This window comes from Hypomesus transpacificus, chromosome 23 (genome assembly GCF_021917145.1).
Source record: "Hypomesus transpacificus isolate Combined female chromosome 23, fHypTra1, whole genome shotgun sequence".
Taxonomy (NCBI): Eukaryota; Metazoa; Chordata; class Actinopteri; order Osmeriformes; family Osmeridae; genus Hypomesus; species Hypomesus transpacificus.
In genome coordinates, this window is record NC_061082.1 from 1,399,708 (window position 1) to 1,412,154 (window position 12,447).

General features: G+C 46.0%; 1 protein-coding gene across 1 annotated transcript in view; it reads left to right on the top strand.

Annotated features, from left to right (window-relative positions):
• Positions 1 to 12,447, top strand: part of tns1b (tensin 1b) — a 122,897-nt gene that overhangs the window by 62,334 nt on the left and 48,116 nt on the right. Inside the window, 1 exon segment of the mRNA XM_047046437.1 lies at positions 10,660 to 10,709. Coding sequence (XP_046902393.1) covers positions 10,660 to 10,709 — 50 coding nt within the window.

Here is a 12,447-nt window from a genome sequence, read left to right on the forward strand (position 1 = left end):
CAGTTTGCTAGAGGCAAGCTAGCTGCCGTTGCTATCCACACTTCACTGATTGTTTGAAAGCGCTGGAAATGAGAATGTTTCTTTTGTAAGGGATAATGTATAGAACGCCGGTCATTATCGGGAAAATAAGCCCCGACAGGACGAACAGCAGAAGCCCTGAAGGGGCTTATTTTCCCAATAATGACCGGCGTTCTATACATTATCCCGCTTATTACACGGCTACTTGCCAACAAAAATAACTTAACACAGTATGTCTTTATACAATGTATTTGTTGCCATTCGTATTGTTGATCAGCAGAGAAATAGTTCGCCAACTTCATAGACTTTGAACATTCTTTAGGCTTCAAATCAGCTGACGTCGCTAAGCAACAGAGTACGCTGGGGTTGAAAAGTTACCGGACTACTTGCGGAGTGCTACAAAAGACGTGAATCCGAGGCAAAAAGGCCACTTCCCTTGACAGAGGTCAAATTTGCATAGCAACGGTCAAATATGAGAAAATAGTTCACCGCAGAACGTTGGGAAGCCCCATTCAAGTGAATGGAGCATTCTACAGCATTAAAGAACAGCCGTGTAATAAGACATAATATAGTTTAGCCATAGCTGTGGCATTGAAGACAGAACTGTAGCCATGGGCGTCAGCAGCATTTTCAGAGTGGGGGGACACACATTATGCGGGGGGTCTGGGGGTTTCTCCCCTAGAATGTTTTGAGATGTAGATGCAATTTCCCGCATTCTGGTGCATTTACCACAACTATTTACCATAGTTGTTATACATATACTGAGGGGCTGGACATAAAAATATTTTGAAAACTAAACTTCCCAATAAGCAATGGGACATCTTCAACTACCTGTCACCTTTCAGCACTCACCTCAGCAACAGAGCTGTCTCCACTGCCCCTGCATGCTGCCCCTGCCTCTGACTCACTCTCAATCTCTACCACCTATATCAGGAGACATAGGCTGTGTCTACTACCGCGCACTTTACAAAGTACACTGCAATACATTGCACTGCAAAACAGTGCACTTACATATTCAGTGAACTCCGTCGCTGATAAGTGCTGTCTCAAATGGAACACTTACGTTAAACATTTGGTGGAAGTGACGGACGCAAATCTGCTCGCGACACCCGCAAAACCTGCCAAAATGAACGCGCTTCTCCACTCAAGTGGAAAAAGCTGCCGAAAGGGCTCCTCCTTTTCCGCTACGTAGCCAAGATGGCGCCCGTTTAGGGCGAGTAGTGTCCATCGCTGTACACTGTTTTTTTGGACCGTTTCCAGTGCGCCATCCGGGTACTTTCAGTGCACTGAATTCTGCAGGTTTTGTGAGTGAAGCGCCCTAAGCACTGAAAGTCAGTGCTCGAAGTGCACAAGTGCGCGGTAGTAGACACAGCTATGGAGATGCATTGAGCATTCTTTCATATTGATAATTATAAGCTTAAAGTAGATTTTTCAAATGAAGATTTCTGAGATGTTATCAGCATATAAAATTCAGAATTGGTATAGGTTTAGTAGCCTAATAATTATGTAGGATACATTAAAAAAAGCATCTCCCTAAAGCATGACTGGACAGTTCAGAAATGATCAAATTTGTGTTCAAACCTGTAGTCTTTTCCACAGATCACATCCTTAGGATGTAAGCTTTCAGAAAATACATGGTTTCGGTGGTTGAATCAGTTTCCCTAAATGGCACAGCCCAAAAAAGTGTCAGCCATATAGCCTACTCCATTTACCAATACCGAATTTATTATGCATGGACAGCATCCTAATATGGAGAGATGGACGTGTCTCTTGTCTCATTAGATAACATTCTGAGGGTATAAGCTTTCAGAGGATATATGGTTTTAATGGTTGAATCAGTTTTGCCTTCATGTTAGAGACTAACATGTAGCAATAAAATTCTGCGAATTGCCCAAATTACAAGTTGAGCAACCTAATTTAAATTGGAAGACAATGTTACACAAACTAGACAAACTAGCATGTTAGCTAAGGTTAACTCCAGATTAGCTCACGGTTGTTATGGCAATAAAAAAACACCAGCAATTTATTTTGTAGCTACTTGGAAAAAACATCCTTGTCATCTATTTCTGCCTGAAACAGACGCCTAAATCTGAACACGGCCAAAAGCACAACATATTTCAGACCCAGATTAAGAATCAACAAATGCTGTTCCACTTGAAATGGGTAAATAAAGTATGGTATAGCCTAGTGCTAGATGTAGGTAAAAAACTTGCTCATCTAGCTAGCAATAATCATAATGTTTGCAGAAGGATCTTTGTGACTTAACTAACGCTATTATAGTCAGAGAATGTCTCATAAGGGTGCTTTGGCCACTGAAGGGAAAACTGGGCAACTTTGACTTACTTTCCTCTTCGTCGAAAAAACCCTCCTTATGTCCATCTCGTCTGTGGAACAGTCATGTCTGAAGTGCTAGCTACAAGAGCGATGCCTCTATCAAAGAATATGGGAGTTGAATCTGCGTGCATGATGCTGTTTTTCTAGAAAACGTGGAGTGGAATTCTATTGCTATGGGTATTCTCCCTTAGCCTGACGTTGTCATACTCATAATTCTAGTTAGAATATGAGTCTGAGAACTCTCCGTTGGGCTTTGACTACGGGGCCTGTTTCAAACGAGTCTGGAAAACAAATGCCTCTTCGCTCAATTGGATAGATCCACAACCAATCAGAGCAACAGAGTATGTGACGTATGTTAAGTGCCGCATAGTTGTTGTCAACAGAACTAAACTGAGAGGCAGCTAAATCTTTACTGACTAAACTGCAATCAGACTTGAAGTATGCTTGAAGAATGAATACAAACGATTTTTGCCTGTGTTGTAAAATTAATTTAAGGGCAGGGGGAGTACTTGTTCACACGGTCAACCTTTTTGAGTGAAACAATAAAGGGCAATGCATATACGAACAAGTTCTCCGTTTAGGATTACAACTCCACAAAAGAAAAGGAGAAACCACAATGGCCACTGGGTTTTCATTGTGTCCCATCTTCTTCGCGACCATCGGGGCCAGCTGATAAATTAAACTTTTACCGAATCCCGTAGGAAGGACGTCAAAAACAAATTTTCCATCGACAAATGCCTTGATTGAGTCTCTCCGTTCCTCTTTCAAAATTAATGCGCTGTCGATGTCTTCTAAAACAGACTCGATGGCAGACATAACATCCCAGATCTCCAGCGGTAGCCATGTTTGTTCAAAACAAATTCAACTTAAGCGCTCTTTTGTGTCGTGGGTGATTACGTTGCTGTTGATCATCTGTCCATCATCGTATAAAGCCCGCCCTGGCAATTTCATTGGTTCGCCCAGATTCTGGTTTTCTGTAGTTGGTCCCCAATACGAGACCCTCCAGACCCAACTTCCCGACCAAATTTTTTTGGGGGCGGGGAGAAGTTGGACTGGCAGCCAGGCTACAATACGAGACCCTCCAGACCCAACTTCCCGACCAAATTTTTTTTGGGGCGGGGAGAAGTTGGGCTGGCAGCCAGGCTAATTCTCCCTACTGATAAAGTGGAACGGATTTGATTGTGAAGCAATGGAAAGATCGCTGGACTAGTAGACCAGTCATGCACTAATATTTTGATCGCAAATGTGGAGGGGTCCAAACGGACTGTAGCCTACTGCTACACACTGCCAGAGGGCGAGCCGAGTCTGTAACGTCAAAAGAAGACGCAGTCTCACTCAAAAAAAAAATACACAAATAACAAAAATATGCTGACCCACTGGCTGTCTTCACAATAGCCATATCTTTAAAACACTGCTCTCCATTTGGATGTAGAATTGACCCTGGCCTGGTACGAAATTAAGAAAAGACTCATCAGACGCAGATCGACAACACTGTTGTTGCTGCCGCAATCGTCAATGGAGGCTGACGGGGCTCTCACGTAGCAAACAAATCAAAGTTTTTATAGCAACCTACATTAAAATCTCACCACCTGGATGTTTTCACAATAGTCATATCGTCATAACATTTCCCTCTTTCTTTTTTTTTGTGTAAAATTAAACTACAAAATGAGCTATGAAATACTACTATGATATGACGCTCTCTAGCATGGCTGCCGCCTAAAAGACTAGGCGGTCTCACGGGCGACCCGCACTCGCTCAATTTACAAAGACTTTAACGACCTAAATCAAAAATCCGAGATTGCAGTTCCACTCGAAATCGCTTTCTCAACAAAGCTAAATGGTTGGGATTTTTTGGGGGTGGTATTTTTCACTCGTAATCCAAGCTCCAATTTGCGTGCTAGAACGTCTCTATCACATTGTATCCATGCGTCGTTGCTGACGTGTGTTGACGTGGTGACGTAGCTAGCACAGATTACACTTTGTCGACTAAAATCACTTTGTTACCACAAAAACGTTGTAACCTCCTAAACTGTGCAACGGAACGTAAATCCCAATACAAGCAAAGCAATCGAGACCAAGACGAACATTTTGACACAGCCATTGTCAGTGTAGTCCAAATATTGACTGAGCCTTAGGGGGGCGAAAAGAAACAAGAAATAACTAGAGGGTTCAATTTCTGGGGAAATTGTAGAGTGTGCTTACTTACTTGTGTTGGTTGCAGGGGTCCGTATTTAAATTACATTTCTGTATATTTTATATTAAAATGCATAGCCTACTTATTATTTATATTATTTATATGCTAAAGATTACATAGATTTAAAAGCATATTTTTTTCTGCTCATTTACAACTCAAAATACTAAGAGTGAAGAGTAGAATGAAATAGTTGTCTTCTCATTTCCCCTGCAAGAGGGAATGGTGATCAGCAACCTCATAGTTGAATCAAAACGAATACATTTGGCAGACCGGTGTAAAAATTGACCTAATCTCTATGACTTAAACGTCATTGTACATTTTTCCATTCTCGTGATATGTTCAGGCATTTAGCCTAGTCATATTGCATTAATTCATTAATAAAGAACCCCCTTTGAAATGTAGTTTAACAACAACGTTACCAGCAGTAGCTAGCTGTCTCAGATGGAATCGCGATTCAAATAGTATCATCTGCTAACTGAAAATATGCCCCAAAAATCGTAAATAAGCTTGACATTTATTTAGGGGAAAATCACTCATTCATAAGAATGTCAGTGGTAGCGATCATTGTCAGTAACGAGGCAAAATGCGATATAGCCCTGCTATGTGGAGAAGCTGCCCCGGTAGATTGTAGGCTACAACTACTACTAGACTGTCTTGGTCGCAATTGCGTTGGTTGAATTCGATTTAACCTTACCTCCATTGTACGGTCTAGGCTGAAATGAATTATTTTCATGAACAGATTGACAAAGTTTAGGCTGTGGCAATGGAGTTCAGGTTAGTAGTCACTAGTTAGATAGTTTCACCAAAAACATGTGCCGCCGTTTGACTTCCTACAGTACTGTAAACAGCTGTGGAGATGTTTTTGTTAGCTACAGTAGCCTACTAGGCTACCTAGCCGCTAGCACTGTTCTGTTAGTAATCTTTACCTAGCCGCTAGCGCTGTTCTGTTAGTAGTCTTTATCTAGCCGCTAACGCTGTTTTGTAAGTACCCTACTAGGCTACGTACTGTACAGTGTTGCAGTGATCTACATTAGTTTGAAACCACAGGTAATGATAATTTCACCCAAATCGTTTACTTGTAATATAATGTCATATTAAATCCTACAACGAAAATGTATTGGAGAAGAATGTTTATTTTAACGATTAAAACCAGATGCATCACGGACCGGTGTAGTATGTGTTGCCCGGGCAAGAGGCCAATGTCATGATGCTAATGCTTCAGTGAAATAGTAGACTACTGTTTCCGAAAGTAGACGTAACTACTTCCTTATATCAGCTTATATTGTACATTACACTTCACAATTGTGTTTCATATCACAAAGTAAAAGTATCTCAAAGTAAAATGAGTAAATAGTTATCACCCTGGCCTATTTGCTTGTGGCGTTTCTGCTCCTCCCTTGCAGTAAAGCAGTTAGCCTAGCTGTCTCCGATAGAGCTGCTAAACTAATGTTCTGCTAGAGGTAGTCACGCGATATTTCGTGACGTTAGTGACGTCAGTAGCGTCAGTGACTGTGGCTTGCAAGTTAGCCACCGTTAGCTTTACTTTTGCCACAAAAACTTAATTAAAACCTCAACCGTGCAACGGAACATAAATCCCAATAGAACCAACGCAATCGCGACCAAGACGAACCTTTTGACATCGACGTTGTCTATGTAGTCCAAATATTGAGTGAGCCTTAGGGGCGCGAAAATAAACAATAATAATATATATGTGAGATAACAATGGTTTGTGCTCACCGAAGGCAGAGCACACCCCTATAAGAAAGAAAGAAGGTTTGAACGAGAGTGTGTATGCTTACACCCTGCTCCATCACATGCAGCTTGTGTCCTGCTCCACCCTGCTCCACCTGCTCCATCACATGCAGCTTGTGTCCTGCTCCACCCTGCTCCACCCTGCTCCTCCCTGCTCCACCCTGCTCCATCACACACAGCTTGTGTCCTGCTCCACCCTGCTCCACCACACTCAGGTTGTGTCCTGCTCCACCCTGCTCCACCACACCCAGCTTGTGTCCTGCTCCACCCTGCTCCACCTGCTCCACCACACCCAGCTTGTGTCCTGCTCCACCCTGCTCCACCCTGCTCCTCCCTGCTCCACCCTGCTCCACCACACTCAGGTTGTGTCCTGCTCCACCCTGCTCCACCACACTCAGCTTGTGTCCTGCTCCACCCTGCTCCACCACACCCAGCTTGTGTCCTGCTCCACCCTGCTCCACCACACCCAGCTTGTGTCCTGCTCCACCCTGCTCCACCACACTCAGCTTGTGTCCTGCTCCACCCTGCTCCACCACACCCAGCTTGTGTCCTGCTCCACCCTGCTCCACCCTGCTCCTCCCTGCTCCACCCTGCTCCATCACACACAGCTTGTGTCCTGCTCCACCCTGTTCCACCACACCCAGCTTGTGTCCTGCTCCACCCTGCTCCACCACACTCAGCTTGTGTCCTGCTCCACCCTGCTCCACCACACCCAGCTTGTGTCCTGCTCCACCCTGCTCCACCACACTCAGCTTGTGTCCTGCTCCACCCTGCTCCACCACACCCAGCTTGTGTCCTGCTCCACCCTGCTCCACCACACCCAGCTTGTGTCCTGCTCCACCCTGTTCCACCACACTCAGCTTGTGTCCTGCTCCACTTGCTCCATCACATGCAGCTTGTGTCCTGCTCCACCCTGCTCCACCACACTCAGCTTGTGTCCTGCTCCACCCTGCTCCATCCTGAGGCTCGGACAGGAGCCTGGCTGCACGCCTTCACCTACAGGAACAGGGGTGGCGAGGCCAGTGCATCATGGGAAGTGTAGTTCAGGACAGCGTGTTACACAGCCCCCAGGCTGGGTCATGGTTGTCAGGACTGCGGTTGCCGTGACGTCTCTCCGGTAACCATGCCTCTCTCTGCCTCCCAGCTCAGAGGGCAGAGTCATGAGACTGCATGTGGCTTTCTGGCCTCACCAACAGTTACAAGTTTGATTTTTAGTTTTTAATGATTCTCTTATTCCCATATGCTTGTTATTCTGCTGATATAGCTCACTTATCCTTATTTACCTTCAACAAGCGTCTATGTTTTTACATCGTCACCCTCAGTGTAGTCTGACTGGTATTGAAGACCTTCCTACCTGGTTCAGACTGATATGTCTACGGTGGACTTACTGTACGTCTTGTCAGATTTGTCTTTTGATACTTTTGAGGCTCTTCTAAACTTTGTAAGTCTGAAAAAAGGTGCCAAGTGTCATCCTGTCTCAAGCAAGCTCTCTCTCTCTCACACACACACACACACACACACACATACACACATCCCATTCTCCCAGTCTTTGCCCTCTAGACTGGAAAGCTACTGTAGACTGGGAAGGGTTAAGCAGCGTGTGTCTAAAGAGTCAGATGATGTGTGTGTACGTGTCTGCATGGCCTTTGGGGCGAAAGAGAGCCATCTGAGATCCCCGCGAAGAGAGAGGAAAGAGAGGGAGGGGGGCCTAGATGAATCAGAGGGGGGAAAGATAACGAGATGGAGAGGAAAGAGAAGGAGGGAGGGCTAGACAGAAGTTGGGAGGTAGACAGAATGAGTTTGGAATGAACGGGGAAGAGAAAGAGGGAGGGAGGGAGGGAGAGAGAGGGAGGGAGAGAGAGGGAGGGGGTACAGTCCCGAAGGCAGGGAGCAGGCAGGGAGCGGGCTGGCTGGACTGGAGTCGTCTCTGGAAGTCGGAGGCATGTGGCACCCCGTAAGACGCTGCGGCCCGAAATAGCAGCAACTTTTTTTGTTTTTCTTTCTTTCTTCTCCTTTTCCTGAAACTGAAACAAGGGCGTTTTTTGGAGAGGAATACTAATAGAAACAGAGAGAAGTAGAGAGAGGGAGAGATGAACCGAAGTGGCTCTTTAAGAAGAAGTCTCTCGTCTCTCAGGGGGGCTTGGCGATGGAGCACAGGATACCTGTTCAGGAAGGTAGGAGCAAGGCATGAGGGCTGGGGGGAGGGATGAGGGCTGGGGGGAGGGATGAGGGCTGGGGGGCAGGGATGAGGTTTGTGGTAGGTGTGCTTGGTGACAATGGGTGGCCTGAGAGGGTAACAGAGTTGCTGCTGGGAAACGTTCTGCCTCGTCTTTCGTTGTTTCTCCTTTCCGTTCGTTCTCTCGACAAAAACGGACGACCCCCCTACCCTCCACCCTGCTCCTCTCAGTCCCTCACCCTCCCTCCCTCCCTCCCTCCAGCTCTCTGCTGGTTAATTTGTAAGGCCTGCTCGTAAAGCCCTCCACGTCCAGATGTTTTTGATCAAGGACAGGCCCGAGACCCCCCACTCATGCCCCCCCCCTCCCCCGCCGACCCGCCTCCCATCAAACTCCAATCTCCCCACATACCCCTGCCCACGAACCCCTCCCCCCGGCCCCTGCCTGGTTCTCAAAGTCATGGGGAGTCATGATGGGGGTGGGGGGCCTGAGGGTATCCCTGCTTGGATGCTGTCTGGTGTTTGTGGTGTTTGTGTGTGAGAGAAACATACCTCACACAATCCTATTATAAACATCCGCTTTGGTAGAATGTTTGAACATAGCTCCGCACAAAACGTGTTTTGTGTGTATTTGCATCAGCAAAACAGCATTCATGTATCCTTACTCACTCTGAGGGCTCTCCATCGAGAGAGGGTTTTATGAACGGGCTGTGAATTGGAATCACAGTGGAGCAGATGTATTTCAGTTGCTGAGAAAACTAAAAGAAAGCCACTCCAACCACATTGATGGCCCTCTTTTACAATCACAGCTTCATGGCCCAGATTTCGCTAACCCAGATGGTACCCCTGTTTTGTTGGTATATCGTGGCTCCCACACTGCACACATACAGTTTGGAGACTAATTACTGGCAAAACTATTCTTCTGCCATCTTTCAAGCTTCTGTGCGAGCTCTTGTAGTGACTGTTCGACCGCGACAGAGTGTGTTTGTTGTTGGAGGACCTTGTTGTTCTCGGAGAGACGTTCTTTCTCAGAGAGACCGGAGGAAGGTCTGTGGACGTTTTGATGGGACTGAAACTGAGACCCGTTTGAAGAGCCCGAAGCATGAAGGACCCTCCAGGGCGACTCTGCTCGTCTGAAACGGTTGCTGCGACATGTTGAAACGTTTACGGCGAGACGCAGATGTCGCTTACTGAGGAGCTTGGTGACGCTCCGCTCGGCCTTCGCCACATGTGGGACTTTGTAGAAGTTGTAAAATAAGGAAAAGCCCCATGGGAGACGGATAGGAGTTGTCAAAACAAATTGGCTCCGTAGGGCACTAATGACAGGAGAGGGAGACAGACTTAGAGAGAGACAGGAGGGCGTGTTTCACGTGTGAAAGATGAGGCGTCGTGTGATGCCTGTGCTTGTATTTCAAAGAGAGAAGACTGCAGCATGGGTACATGAATGTGACGAGGCCTACAGTTGTGTGTTCCGGTGTGTGTGTTGGAAAGGACTTGTGAGAGGCATAGTGGTCTTGGCTGTGGTTGTTAGACAGACTGATGTAATGGATGATGATGGATAACAGGTCTTTGGGCTCATGTGACCTCTCCAACACCCCCCACGCATGGGGGGTAATGGACCAATCCTGGGGACCTCTGACCTCTCCTGGAGCCCATCCAGAGGGAGTGAAGTCAAAGTGGAGCCAGTGGAATTCAAACAAACTCAATCACACTGGATTCCCCTCCCCCCCGGCAGTGCTCGCTGGAGGGGTGCAGGGTATGGAAGGCTCTGGAGAGACTCTTTTAAAGTACAGCTGTGAAGACTCCCTAAGTATAAGCCGTGTTGTCTGTGTGAACACGATTCAGAATAAACTTTTTATAAATAGGCCCGTTTGCTTCAGAGTTCCGGCCATAAACACGTGGTCAAACCAAGACAATGAGAGAGAGAGAGCCACTGAAGAGCTGGGACACATTAAGCCTCTCTGGTAACGTTAATTAAACATCCAGCCATGTGAGTTCCCAGCATACTCCTACTGACAATATCTCTTTCGTGTGCTGTGTGAGGTACTTGTGATGTCTTTTAATTCCTTGTGACAGTTGGACTAAGGGGCATGTCAGTGCTTGTACTTTTAAGACCATGGCTTCTGAGCAAATCAATGAGTGACTGATCTAGTCTTCTTAACTTAAGGATCTGTCTTGTTTGTTTCAGGGCTCGACAAAGTCCTCCAAAAGCATGGAGTCTCGACGCAGACCGTCAAGGTAAGACCTCTCTTCTCTCCTCTCTTTCTTCAACCCCTCCCCCCCTCCATGTTCTCCTCCATCCAGGGCTCCAGTCCTTCCCCATATGCAGGTGGACCTCGTGTCTCCAGTCCGACCCTGGAGAAGCACGTCCTCTCTGGGACCTCATAACCGGTTTGGATTTCTGCCTTGTTTCCGTCCAGCACTGAGTGGAGCAGTGAAGAGATGAAAGTGGGCCTTTATGGCTGGTAGTGGGAGCTGGCTTTACTGCCTTGGCCTTCCATCGCTCATCCCCTCACAGCAGGGAGACAGACATCACCAGATCCTTACTGACAACTCAGAAATTGTTCGCATGAAATGAGCCAAGGACTTGTGGTCCATGTTCATTTATTAGGCCTTGTTGGTGAGGCTCTGTGGACCACTATTGTTGCAGTGAGGGAGTTTTTTCTGAGGTACAAAACTCTTTTGTTTCCTTGCCTGAAGTGTGTTAACGTCACAGGGGGAATGTAGTAGGACTGAATCCTTTTATTACATCTTTCCAAAGAGGTTTTGCGGAATTTCAAAAGTAAATGTTACAAGATTCCAATACAATGTATTCCTTTACAATGCAAGGCAAACATTAAGTGTCAGATGTAGATTCAGAACAGTTACATGATGCAATCATCTGTTTGCTCATTCACATACTGTAACGTTATGATGGTTTGCCATACAATACCATAGGTACATCTTTGACTACTTACAGTAGTTAAATATCACTCTGTAACCGAAGCACCCAATATTCAATGCATAATCTCACGGTGTTCCAAACACGGAAAGCAAACAACTATGGGCTGACTTGTGTAGTTGTTGCTTGCTCTAAACTAAGACCGACCCCGGGTTGAGACGACAACGCCGCCGTGACGTTTTAGACTTTGGCCAGCTAGCTAACGTTAGTGCCACTTTTCGCCACAAAAACTTAATGAAAATGAATTGGTCCAGAAAGGAGGACAAAAGGGTCAAAAAGGAGGAGGGGGGGGGTCATCAACATTTGTAATTTTAATACAAATCAAATACTTAAATACTAGTGCACTGGCTTTCTGTTGTCTTTGGTGAGACAACAGAAGACAGTACTATTCACCAAACAATTTCAATTGTAATAGAAATTTAAATATATAATTTGGTCAACTCAGCAGCGGTTGTTTTATCATCCGCTGTTGTTGTGTTCGGAGCAAAAAATGATGTTAAGGAGGAGTGCCCGTCAGAACTAGCATCATCCTTGTGCCGTTGCGTAGCGCAGGCATGCCGCTCTTAAGCCCCTTTCCCCCTACTACTCACGTCTATATCAATGCGACAGAGCTTACGAAGGTATTTTACGTAGTTATTGATCTTTGCTGCTCTTACGGAAAAGTAGAGTTCTGAACTCCACGTAGGTTTGAAGGAGGTCTTTCTTTCTGGCACTAAAGCCCACGCGAGTGGTAAATTGCGACGGTGGGCAGGAAGGGTCAAAACAGAGGACAAAAGGGCAAAAAGGAGAACACGCAACAGCAGTCCGGGCAAAGGGCTGGAAAACCGGACTGTCCGGCTGAAATCCGGACGTCTGGTCACCCTACCAAAGTAGCAGTGTTGGACAAGTGGAAATTAAGTGATGTTTGTACAGAGTAGCACAAATCGGATTTGCGGTATATTTATATAATAAAACACGGGTTTGGGCTAGTATTACTTGTGATGAATATGTTTTGGTGAGCAGGGCAACGTTCTAGTGGTGCCAGATGTGGACTGT